The sequence below is a fragment of the Myxocyprinus asiaticus genome, chromosome 42, assembly GCF_019703515.2.
Source record: "Myxocyprinus asiaticus isolate MX2 ecotype Aquarium Trade chromosome 42, UBuf_Myxa_2, whole genome shotgun sequence".
NCBI lineage: Eukaryota > Metazoa > Chordata > Actinopteri > Cypriniformes > Catostomidae > Myxocyprinus > Myxocyprinus asiaticus.
In genome coordinates this window covers 27,840,270-27,853,932 of record NC_059385.1, presented here as the reverse complement: position 1 = coordinate 27,853,932, position 13,663 = coordinate 27,840,270, and the positions used below count along the sequence as shown (strand labels likewise).

At 41.8% G+C, this 13,663-nt stretch overlaps 1 protein-coding gene across 1 annotated transcript in view; it reads right to left on the bottom strand.

Annotated features, from left to right (window-relative positions):
• The window catches only part of LOC127432336 (A disintegrin and metalloproteinase with thrombospondin motifs 6-like), a 139,197-nt gene that overhangs the window by 20,498 nt on the left and 105,036 nt on the right, over positions 1 to 13,663 (bottom strand). Inside the window, exons 19-22 of the mRNA XM_051683260.1 lie at positions 6,982 to 7,120; positions 4,722 to 4,851; positions 2,545 to 2,749; positions 2,001 to 2,177 (exon numbers count right to left, since the gene is read on the bottom strand). Of these exons, the coding sequence (XP_051539220.1) occupies positions 2,001 to 2,177; positions 2,545 to 2,749; positions 4,722 to 4,851; positions 6,982 to 7,120 (651 nt within the window). The remainder of the gene's footprint in view (positions 1 to 2,000; positions 2,178 to 2,544; positions 2,750 to 4,721; positions 4,852 to 6,981; positions 7,121 to 13,663) is intronic.

Below are 13,663 nucleotides of genomic sequence, written 5' to 3'. Positions count from 1 at the left end.
GGCTCTGAGTTGGGGCATCTCAAATGAGTTTCCAGCAGCCTTCCCATTTCATCCCCTCTAAATTAAACTTTATAAGAGCAGGAGCATCTGACAGATGGGTTATGTCAGTGAGTGCCTTAAGTAGGATCTGAACCAACAACCTTTTGACCCACAGCTTCCGTCAACAGTCTCTATTATGAAAGTCCCAGTTCAGAGCAGGAATCTTTGGAAGTAGAGAAACTCGTAGCAATTGTTACTTCATTTAGGAAGTTGGTTAAGTTGGTTAATATCTGTTTATTTCTTTTCTAAACATGTTCTTGGCATTGACAAAAAACCTTGTCTACTGTAGAGATAAACTTCAAACAACCTGGATGATAGTACTACCACTTTACACACTTTTGGTCTGTTATAATTACTGTCACTCATGAACACACCCATCACTGGCTTTCCAGAGGCCCTAGTTTATCATTTGAGTGTAAATTCTGTTGACGTCAACTAAACACATGGTCTTTCTCATTCTGCATTAAAACAGTCCTTACTCTCTTTGTCTCTTCTTTTGCAGATGAATTGTTCAGCGATTCCTGGTCCAAAAAGGCACCAAATTTCCTTATATGTTCTAAAATGTAATGCACTTGAAATACTTCTTTAAAAGCTTAAGATGATGCATGTATTTTAAGGAAGTGTGAAAATAATGCAGTTCAAGTAATGTTGCAGACCAAGACACAGACCAATACCAGATCCACCTAGACCCAGACTAGACCTTTAAGCCCCAGATCCAGACCAAGACAGGACATTTTGAGGCTCAGGTACAGATCCAGACCAAGACTAGGCCCATCGTAGCCCAGCTCCAGATTAAGATTACGCTTTTGAGGCCCAGATCCAGACCAAGACCAGACCTTTCAATCCACAGATCCATACCAAGACTAGACCATGTGAGGCCCAGAGCCAGATTAAGACTAGACGCTTCGAGCCCCAGATTCAGACTGAGACTAGACCCTTTGTTCCTCATATCTAGACCTAGACTTGACCCTTTGAGCCTCAGATCCAGACCCAGACTAGACCTTTCGAGCCCCAGATCCAGACCATGACTTAGACCATTTTGAGGCTCAGATCCACACCAAGACTAGACCTTGTGAGGCCCAGATCCAGACCACAACTAGACCCTTTGAGGCTCAGACCCAGACCAAGACTAGACCCTTTGAGCCTCAGATCCAGACCAAGACTAGACCCTTCAAGGCCCAGAAACAGACCAAGGCGAGACCCTAAGTGCCCCAGATCCAGATCAAGACTATACCCTTTGAGGCTCATATCCACACCAAGACTAGACCTTGTGAGGCCCAGAGCCAGACCAAGACTAGACGCTTCGAGCTCCAGATTCAGACAGAGACTAGACCCTTCGAGCCTCAGATCCAGACTAGACCTTTCGAGTCCCAGATCCAGACCACAACTAGACCCTTTGAGGCTCAGATCCAGACCAAGACTAGACCCTTCAAGGCCCAGAAACAGACCAAGGCGAGACCTTAAGTGCCCCAGATCAAGACTATAACCTTGAAGCCAAAGATCCAGACCAAGACTAGACCCTTGAATCCAAAGATCTAGACCAAGACTAAACACTTTAAGCCCCAAATCCAGAGCAAGACTAGACCATTTGAGCCCCAGACCCAGACAATGACTAGACCCATCAAGGCTAAGCTCAAAACTAAGACTAGAGCCTTCGAAGCAAAGATCCAGACCAAGACTATACCCTTCGAGCCTTAGTGGTGTTAACCCTACTAAAAACATCTTAAACCAGCTTAAACTGATTAAGATGGGAGAACAGCTTGACCAGTTTGGGAAACCAGCTAAGACCAACAAATCAGCTTAGGTGGCTTTAAGCTGTTTTTTTGTTGTTGTTTTTTCCGTATGGAAGAAGAAAAAAAAAAAAAAAACGAATTATTTGATGCAGAAAGTTAAGACAAAAACAATATCTCGTTTCATCTGGATGCACAGAGCTGTATGGGTGAGGTGTAAACTCCTGTTACCTGTCCCCATTCTCCAGGGATCCAGCGTGGGGGCGGACAGCGACCGAGGCTACAGCGAATACGGACTGGAGGTTTATTGTGGTCAGAACAGAGGACAGGTGGGAAGGTTTTGGACAGGTCGCTACTTTTACACAGAACGATGCGGTGTTTGAAGCCAGGTCCACACTTTGGCGTACACTGTTGACAAACCCAACACAAACAAAAAACATGAAATATCTTTGGATAAGGATGATCAGGGATTCTAGAAGAGATAAAGACATAAAGTGGGATCCAAAGGTCTGAGACCACTAGTAAAAATGCTTTTAGTACATTTTACAGTATGTCCCCCTTATGCTATAATGTCAGAAATTTGCTTACATTTGATTAGTTACTAAGAAAGAGTGTAGAATCTCAAATCTTTCTTACTAATTTTGTCAAAACTTTCTTTAACATTTTTCAAAATCCTAAAATTTTACTGTTTATTTTGAATGGATTTTAAATCCCAGACTTTCATAGAGTCTCAGGCTTTTGGAGCCTGTTATATATGCAGAATACATTACATCACCTCAGACCAATCCAGAGTGATCCACTGAGGTGGGCAGGACTGATTATTGCAGGACTCTTGTTCTATTGGTCGATGGGTCAGACAGAGGCTGTCCTCCAATGTCTCCTCCTCGGCAGGTCCGATTTTACGTATACACAAAACAGTGCGTGTATGGATGCCTCCATCACAAGTTTTTCCACATTCTGACCAGTCACCAATAAACCACCTACAAAACAAATTTGTGTCATCAATGTTATAGTTTGGACATAACTACAGTGGCCCCAAAAAGTATTCAGACAGTTTTGAAAACAAGTCACACTTAAAATAGCTGAATGTCACTGCAATAGAAACAAAATATCAAACTAAGCTTTTTTCGGGATATGCAAAAATTGCACTCGATTTTTCCTTATTTGGCTAAATTAGACTTCCCAAATGTTTGCCAAGTTGTGGAATGCAGACAATTTACTGTATATAATTTTCTCTTTAATTAGTATGACTTCACAGCTGAATTAAGTTTCTTGCAGTTTGCATGCATTCTCTTGTGAAAGCAATAGACGATGTGTCTCATGAAATGAGTAAAATAAAAATTAAAGCCGAACATAAATTACTGATGAAATAAAATCTGTCGTCATCTGCAAGTTAATTAAGACAGCAATTACTTCCCCATATCAATGGGGCATTCTCAAATGACCATCATGACTCTTTTGGACCAGAGAGTACATTCCTCTGACATCAGCTGGAGCTCCAAATAGATTTGAGATGATGTTATTAGTGATGCCCATCTTGTGGTTTGGGTTCACTTCACACTGCACTGGCAAGATGCTTGAGCCCATAGGCCAAAACCATTTAATTACTCCTTCCAATTTCAAATTTGCAGACAAAACTGAACTCTGCTCGACTGCTCGGCCCATTGAAAATGAGCGTTAAGTGTGTCTGGCCCCCGCACACACGCACTCTCCACTCGTTTATGGATATTATCCCTTGAGGCTTTATAAACTCTGCTAGCCAATACAATTAAATGCAGGTGATCACTCATACTTTTTTGGACGCCTTTAGGATTTTGGCACTAAAGTCAAAATGAAAATAGGTAACATATGAAGAAGTAAATCATGCTGCTTAGTTTTAAAGTTGTCTTCAAAGAAGTCTTTATGGCCGGGGTGCTATGAAGACAAATTAAATATTACGAGCTTTTACGAGCGGGCAGCTATATACAATTTTGATAAGGCTCATCAAAACAAGGTAAAAGTGTGTCATTGTATCTTTGGCTGGCAAAGCACAAGCCTTATTTGTTGATACAAACTGTTGGTATTCTCCATTGGTGTCGCATTGTTTTAAAAAGTGGCAAGTCGGGAGGAGGTCATGAAATGGTGATGGATTAGCTCAATGATATTAATTTGGTTATGCACAAATAATCTGTTGTGGATCAGATATCACGTCTGTAGTGAAGTTTTTTATAAATGTTATCGATAAACATTTATAATTTTATAAATAATTTTCTTATCTCCCTAATGACCCAACATTCATTTAGAACACAATTTCAATAGCACATTGAGTTTTTTGGTTCACATTTCAAGTGCTTAAATGATTTGTTTGTATTCTCTTTTGTTATTTCACAAGCGACTAATAACTGCCGCAATGACCACTCAGCTTAAACAATAGTTCACCCAAAAATTAAAACGAACCCAGCCCAAATCAAATATGATCAACATTAAACCTCAATGGTTCTGGCATGTCTCATGACCAAACATCTTGACACAAAAAACAATTAGGTTTGATGTTACTGACATGTCGCCATATTCGATTAATGCACTATTAATGGGAGTTGATCAATGATATGATTTGAGAGTAAATAATAACTTAAATTTTACACAAAGTGATCGTAAGGCTTCGAAGACTTGGAAAATAGTGCACGAGTCGCATCAACTACTTTAACTGTTTTTTTTTGTTGTTGTTTTTTTTTTGTCCTTTATGTAGCTTTACAGCCTGGAGTCTCTATGCGCTTTCATTATATGAAGAAAAGACGTGTGAAGATTTTTCTCCTCTATATTATAAACATCTCTGCCACAAGCTATTTTGCATGCAAATTTATATTAAGTGGTGTGAACAAAATCAAAAATGGTAAAAGGTGGTGGAGAAATGTCTCCAATGAAAATGACATCTAGATATTGTCCAGTAAGTCTCTACATTATTATACTCACTCAGGAGGGCATGGCTCTGTGTTACAGGGTCGTTGGTTCACGGGCGGTTTGCTGTCCAAGTCGCAGTAGCTGTTTTGGACCACAGAATTATCGTCCAACCTTTTACAAACCACCTCCTGCTTCTGCAAGCCTGCAAACAGACAATAAAACATCACTTATTTCTTCTGCCTTACACTTTCAGCAGCTCGCGCGCAACACGCTGTGTGGTCGGAATCGGTCCCTGTGGTAAATCTAGTTCTCAGTCTCTTCTAGAGGTGTGCTTGCTGACAGAGCACTCAGTGTGGATGGAGGCTATATTATTTTTCCCTCAGTATTATATCTAGGTGTGTAAATGTCTCGGTTTTAGTGAGTGTCTTAGTGAATGACTTTTACAGAGCAGCCAATCTTTTCTTTGGCTCTTGAGTGTGAAAAGTGAGAGTTACCACAGTAATGGCACGGTACTGCACTGTGCTGTATGGGGCCATTAGGAGAGGCATTAGCCTCCAGTTAAGCCCGATTTATGCCAAGCTTGGCCAGCGTGCAAGGCCACCTTGAGAGGAAGATAACACTGCAGCATGTATGACATTTTTGGCTGGCTAGGGGAGAGTGGGGTAAATTGTGCCACTTTATACTTAAAGGAATAGTTCACTTCAAAATGTCATATGAAGGTGAATTCTTGAAGAATATCCTTGACGATCTTTCCAATATGTGAATAGGGACTTTGGCTGTCAAGCTTCAACAAAAAAAACACCTTGAAAGTATTAAAAAATTATTCCACTCGTGTGCTATATTCCAAGTCTCCTGAATCCATAAAATAGCTTTGTGTGAGGAACAGACTGACAAATTTAAGTCATCTTTGCACGTTCCTGAGAGTTCATGAAAGAAGTAGCAATGTCCGTTTTGTGAACGAATCGTTCTTTTGAGTCAGATCTTTTTAATAAATCGGTCAATCCATTTAGCAAAACTGGCCTTAAAGGAATATTCAAGGTTCAAAACAAGCTAAGCTCAATCGACAGCATTGGTGGCATAATGTTGATTACCACAACATTATGCAACAACATTTATTTAAAAAAGGCAAAAATCGCGGTTACAGTTAAACACTTCCAATGGAAGTCAATGGGGCCAATCTGTAAACATTAAAATACTCACAGTTTGAAAAGTTTACCCACAAGACATAAAAATTACATGTTAACATGGTTTAAGTGTAATAAAATGCTGTTGATTGACCTTAACTTGTATTAAACCCAGAAAATTATTTTAATGATTTGTTCATGAATCGAAGTGATCTTGTTCTCGACTTCAGCTCACTGACAGTGATCCGGTCACAGTGGTTAACAGCACTGCAAGGGAAGATTTTCAGTGTAAAATGACTTCAATTTCAGTCTGTTCCTCGCACAATGGTATAGTATATCTTCAGAAGACTTAAGGTCCTTGCATGCCAACAGAACGGACTTCAGTCCGAGTTTTATTAATAACAAAAAAATTCACAAATGACTTAAGTGTTGCCCTGGGGTTTTTCCATATTAATCAAAAAAGTGTTCAAATGAACTGAGCAACAAACAAGGTTGATTTTGTGGTGCAAACCCCTCCATGGACTGGCCTGCGATGTTTGCATTTTTTTGGCAAAATATGAAGTATTTTTAATGTTTTCAATGGCCATGCTTAAAAAAGTGCAGAGGAAAACTATTTATGGTTGTAAAAATGCAATTAATTTTGGGCAGGCTGCATAGTCTGGTCATATTTGAGGCGAGGGCTCACATTTACATGTGGTTACGACATTCAAATGTTGAAATAAGACGCAGCTCTTTCTGCTCACCGCACAACTTGTACATAAGCAGCACAACCACAATGAATTAAGGAAATTTATGATCCATATAGTCAAGCATATAATTTTAGGGAATTATTACAACAACAACAAATAAAATCAAATTTTTAGCAAACTGATCCGTATCTCCTATAAGTACAGATAGCCTCATTATCACAAAATATTTTGCTGACTGTACATTAACAAACTTATTACATGGCAAAATGTAAATAAAATGTATACCTTGAATGCACTTTGGCCTATGCGCTTTGGACATAAGTAGACATTTAGAAGACACATGTAAAGGATAAAAACTAGCACAGCTACTGTATGTAGGACATCGGCCAATTGTACAGTTCAGCAGTCAATATATATGAATATTTGACTGCAGAATGCCGCGATTGACCAATCAGAATCAAGTATTCCACAGAGCCGTGTAATAAGGTGAAAGTAATTGTGAAAGGTGCATCGGCTCACCTCCCGCACATGTAGCCGAGCACTCAGACCAGGGCAGGTGGTGCCAGGAAGAGCCCACTTCATTGTCTCCACTTCCAGTGCGCTGGATGGGCACATTGAACTTGTAGTGGATGCCCAGATTCTGTTCTTGTAGTAGCACCTGTAATGGCCACAGTGTGGTGTTAGTTTTTTTGGTCAATGATTAATCACATCAAAATATTAATTTCAATGAACTTTAGAGTTTTTGGATTAACTGTTTGTTCAACTCAGATCAGTTTGAATAGGCACATATTTAGCATTTCACATTGTATTTATTCCTTAGTCAGAGAGCAGGAATTGTGTGTGTGTTAAATTGGAATAAACTGCATAAATTGGAAAGCCATGTTAACCAGTGTGGGCCACAATGGAATGGCTTGAGGTGCATTGGTTGCTTGTATGTATTCCAGCGGTGCTGTGACCAGGCCTGGTATTTCCAGCTCTTCTGTCCAGGCAAAAGCTATTGTGGTTGCTGAGAGCAAGAGTGGGGCTTTTCACAATGAACACACACACACACACACACACACACACACATGCATGCTGAAACATGTGCACATGATAATTCTCATTTGGCCAGACAGAGGTTTTAAGTGCAAACATATATAACATTTAAATCTGAAACCACTAGTCTGAGTTCATGTGAGGTTTGTACACAGATGTGGACTTTATTTAGAAGGAGCCAAATAATTTTAAAAACAGTGCGTTCAAAACACAAGCTTGCCTCTTGTTATCATTACCATATTCTGGTTAAAACCTTCATGGTTGTTATGTGTTATGTAAAAACTTTTGTAAGGCGTTACATTATGTATTTTTAAAACACTAGACATAACTGAAAAACTGAGACAGCTAATTAAATAAACATTGTCACACATAACATTGTGTTATGTACATTTAAACGATTGTGGTGAGGGCGTGGTGGAGTGTTCGTCCGGGGAGAGGGGAAGCGGTAAGGATTCATTCTTGGGTGATAATTAGGATTAACAGCTGTTTCTCGTTACAGTAATCCAGGGAGAGTGATAAGAGGAGCCCACGCCAGAGGAGATGAGAAAGAGAGAGACACCAAGCAGAACGACGCATTTGTGTGCAGAATATGAATGCTGGAAAAGCAAACTGACTTTGAGTTTTGAGGTAGTAATAAAAGAGTGATCGAAACCTGTATCGCTTCCTCTGTCAACCCTGTCAAATCTTGTTACAGTGGTTCCAAAACCTGGGAAATCTGAGGAAGCTAGTACGCCATCATGGAGTCCTCGCTGTTGGCCGAAGTAATCCAATCCCTCACCAGCATGCATCAGGCACAAAACTAGGCCCTGCTTGAGCTATGTCGAGAGCAAGATCAACATTTCCAGGCGATTCTCTGAGCTCAAGCGGAGGACCAGCAGGCGTTCTGGAGCTTGCTAGACCAGGGGGGAAGGCCCAACCGCGACCCCGGCAATCTCCATTTTTCTGGTCACCCTTATGAAAATGGCCCCGCAGGATGAACCAGAGGCATTACTTGAACTGTTTGAGCAGACGGCGGAAGTGTGGAAATGGCCAAAGGATCAGTAGGTGGCATGCCTCCTTCCGCTGTTGTCCGGGAAAGCCCAGCTCTGCCTGCAGCTAACCTCCTGGAGTATGAGGACGTTAAGAAAGCCATCATGCAATGGGTCGGCCGCAGCATGGAGCAACATCGGCAGCACTTTGCTCGCTAACGCTGAGTGAGCGCGGTCGCCATTTGCATTTGCCCAACAACTCTGTGACACCTGCTGGAAGTGGCTGCTGGCAGAGGAGCACGACACCGAGGAAGTCATAGATCTGATTTTGCTGGAGCAGTTCATCCTCCGTCTGCCAACAGGAACAGTGGAATGGGTCCAGTGCCACCACCCGCCGTTGCTGGAGGAGGCCGTCCAACTGGATGAGGACCATATGGCGGCATACCCGGCGGCAGAGGAGCCCTTGTTTTCTCACTCTCTCTCTCTCCCTCTCTGCCCCGCCCCACCTCTTTTCCTGGAAACGGGGAACGTTTACCCCCAAACCGGCTCCCCAGTCACAGGGGTTTGTCCAGACAGTGGTCCCCCCATCCCTTCTCGCTCTCCCTCCCAGGTATCCGCTGCCACGGGTGCGGGCGTAGCATCTGGGTTGGCTTGTTGGAGTTGCGGGGAGCCAGGGCACTTCCAGGACCAATGCCCTGTGATGGAACTGGGAATGTTGGTCCAGGTCCCCGACACCCCACGGGATGCCCCAGATTGAGCTGGAACATACAGGATACCTATGAGTATCAGGGGAAGTACATATAAAGCCTTGGTGGATACCGGTTGTAACTAAACCTCTATCTTTAGGCACAGAGCAAAGGGTGAAGGTGAGGTGTGTGCAGGGGGATTTTCAAAGTTACCTGCTAGTGACAGTCACAATTCAATTTTGGGGACAAAAGCATAGTGTTGAGGTGGTGGTTAATTCCCACCTCACCCATCCACTAATTTTGGGAACGAATTGGCCAGCATTTACTTCCTTATTGAGGGGAATGTATGTGGATGGGTCCTGCAAAAAGTGTCTCAGTGTGTGGTGTGTGACTCGCTGGCTAGGGAGGTGGAGCCAGGGCCGTCTACATCAGCTTCACATCAGGATGACGTAAGGGAGGGGGAAGTCTTGGCTTACCCAGCCCTTAGAAGTTTTCCTGCTGGGGATTTCCCTCTGGAGCAGTCGCGAGATGAGACCCTTAGGCACGCCATTGATCAAGTGAAAGTAGTTGATGGTCAATGCCTCTGGCCAGACGTTGCACTCACATACCCATATTTTTCAGTTATTAAAGATAGGTTGTATCGAGTGACACAGGACGCAAAGTCAAAAGAAGATACAACCCAGTTGTTGATACCGAAGAGCAGGCAGGAAATGCTATTCAAGATGGCTCATCGCAATCCAATGGCGGGTCACTTAGGGCAAGAAAAAACATTAAACCATCTAATGGCCCATTTCTATTAGCCGGGCATTCATGGAGATGTCCGCAGATGGTGTGTGGCATGCCGTGAATGTCAGCTGTTGAATCCACCAGCCACTCCAAAAGCGTCACTGCACCCTCTGCCATTAATTGAGGTCCCCTTTGAGAGAATTTGCATGAACCTCATCAGGCCATTAGAACAGACGGCACACAGACATCACTTTGTGTTAGTCCTGGTGGATTACGCAACGCGATATCCGGTAGCAGTGCCTCTGAGCAACATCTCAGCAAGCACTCTTCAGAAATATCTCCCGAGTGGGGATTCTGAAAGAAATCCTCACTGAACAAGGCACTACTTTTATGTCATATACACCACGTGAACTGTACGAATTATTGGATATTAAATAGATCCGCACCAGTGTTTATCACCCACAAACAGACGGGTTGGTGGAACAGTTTAATAAAACCCTGAAAAATATGATTCGTAAGTTTGTGCACGAGGACGCTAGGAATTGGGATAAGTGGCTCGAACCCCTGTTATTCGCAGTCCAAGAGGTCCCACAAGCTTTCACAGGGTTTTCCCCATTCGAGCTGCTGTATGGGCATCGGCCATGCAGCGTGCTCGATGTTATGCGTGAAGTCTGGGAAGAGGGATCTTCAAACAGCAAAAACAAAATTCAGTATGTCCTTGATCTTAGAGCAAAACTCCACACTTTGGGCCAACTAACACAGGAGAATTTGCTCCAAGCTCAAGAACGTCAAAGCTAGCTGTACGATAGGAGAGCTCGGCTACGGAAATTTGCACCGGGAGTCAAAGTGCTTGTATTACTCCCAACATCGAGCTCCAAATTACTCGCCAAGTGGCAAAGGCTCTTTGAGGTCACACGACGAGTGGGAGATCTCGATTATGAGGTGAAACTGAACAGATAGAGGTGACACATGTCAAATATACCACCTCAACCTCCTGAAATTATGGAGGGAGGCGGTCCCTGTGACGTTGGCAACGGTGTTCCGGATAGGGCGGAGCTTGGACTGGAGGTGAACCTAAAAGCCAATCATATCACCCAGGTCGCTTGTGGGGACCGTCTCTCATCGTCTCAAGTCACAGAGGTTGCCAAGTTGCAAAAAGAATTTGCAGACGTTTTCTCACCCCTGCCTGGTCATACAAATCTCATACAACACCACATCGAGACTGCTCCCGGGGTAGTGGTACGTACTCATCCCTACCGACTTCCCGAGCACAAGAAAAAGTGAAACGAGAAGAATTGGATGCTATGCTTGAGATGGGGGTAATAGAGGAATCCCACAGTGACTGGGCCAGCCCGGTGGTGCTGGTCCCTAAGAGCGACGGGTCCGGTCTGTGTGGATTATCGTAAAGTTAATGCGGTGGTTAAATTTGATGAATAACCAATGCCTCATATTGATGAACTGCTCGATCGGTCAGGCACAGCTCCTTTTTTATTTGACACAGGATTTGACAAGGGCTATTGGCAGATCCCCATAACCCCAATATCCCATGAGAAAATGGCTTTCTCCACACCGTTTGGATTACACCAATTTATGACACTTCCGTTCTGTTTGTTAGGGGCTCCGGCTACGTTCCAGCGGCTCATGGACCGGGGGGGTGGGGGAGTGGTAGGCAGGCCAGTGACTCTCTGGCTGTAGGGGAAACTGTAAGGATTCATCCCTGGGTGATAATTAGGACTAACAGCTGTTTCTCGTTACAGTAATCCAGGGAGAGTGATAAGAGGAGCCCACGCCAGAGGAGAGGAGAGAGAGAGACACCAAGCAGAACAATGCATTTGTGTGCAGAATATGAATGCTGCAAAAGCAAACTGACTTTGAGTTTTGAAGTAGTAATAAAAGAGTGAACGAAACCTGTACCTGAATCACGCTTCCTCTGTCCAACCCAGTCAAAACTTGTTACAACGATATTTAGTCTTTCTAAAAGACTAGCCGTAACGGTTTTGAAAGAGTTTACTGAGACAATTAATTAAACAAACATTGTCAATCATAACATTGTGTTATGTACTTTCAAACAACATTACGTATTTATAAAACTGAAAAAGTTTTCGCTATTTATAACACTTTAGTGATACATCTAATTAAACAAACACTGTCACACATAACATTATGTTATGTACTTTTAAATGATATTAAGTATTTTTGAACACTAGCCATAACAGTAAAAAAGTTTTAGTTTTTCTTGTAAAACTTTTGTAAGACAGCTAATTAAACAAGCATTGTCGCTCACAACATTGCGTTATGTACTTTCAAATGATGTTACATATTTTTTGAACATTATTCCTAAAGTTTAAACTTTAGTGAGACTACTAATTAAACAAATAATGTCACACATAACACTGCATTATGTACTTTCAAACAACTTTACATATTTTTAAACACTAGTCCTAATAGTTTTTCGTTGCATATTTTTGAACATTATTCATAAAAAAACATTTTTAACTTTAGTGAGACAACTAATTAAACAAACATTGTCACTCATAACACTATGTTATGTACTTTCAATTAATGTTACGAATCAGTTCAGCTGATGATCTACTATGAAGATTTTCAGTCAGGATTTAGGCCCCATCACAGTACAGAGACTGCACTTATCAGAGTTACAAATGACTTGCTCTTATCATCTGATCGCTGCTGTATTTCTCTTCTAGTGCTTTTAGATCTTAGTGCTGCCTTCGACATGATAGATCACGACATTCTCTTAAATAGGCTGGAGAATTATGTTGGCATTAGTGGACTTGCATTAGCATGGTTTAGGTCCTATTTATCAGACCGCTACCACTTTGTATGTGTAAACGAGGAATTGTCAAATCAAACAAAAGTTAAGTATGGGGTGCTACAGGGATCAGTTTTAGGACCTCTGCTTTTCTCCTTATACATTCTTCCCCTGGGAGATATTATCAGGAATCATGGAATAAGTTTCCACTGTTATGCCAACGATACCCAACTTTATATTTCTTCTAAACCCAATGAAAATTCACGTTCTCCAAATTAGCAGAGTGTATCAATGATATCAAAGATTGGATGGCCGGAAATTTCCTTCTACTCAATTCCGACAAAACAGAGGTATTAATGATTGGACCAAAAACCTCTAAAAATAAGCAGCTAAAATATAATTTGACTCTTGATGGATGTACTGTTATGTCGTCTTCTACAGCAAAGAAATTAGGTGTTATATATGATACCAATCTGTCCTTTGAAAATCAAATTTCCAATGTTTGTAGAACAGCATTCTTCCACCTGAGAAATATTGCTAAATTACGACACGTGCTCTCTGTTGCTGATGCCAAAAAACTAATTGGTGCGTTTATGACCTCAAGACTAGATTATTGTAATGCATTACTAGGAGGATGTCCAGCAAATTCAGTAAATAAACTTCAATTGGTTCAAAATACAGCTGCCAGAGTGCTGACTAGAACCAATAAATATGATCATATTAGCCCCATTCTATCATTGTTACATTGGCTACCTGTTAAATATCATATTCATTTTTTAATTCTGTTAACTACATACAAAGCCTTGAATGGTCTAGCTCCACAGTACTTAAGTGACCTTCTGACACGCTATATTCCGTCACATTCATTACGATCACAAAATTATGGCTTGTTAATAATTCCAAGAATATCAAAATCCACAAAAGGAGGTAGATCCTTTTCATACTTGGCTCCTAAACTATGGAATAGTCTCCCTAACTGTCACAGTGTGTCACCGTTATGTTCTCAAGGACTCTTA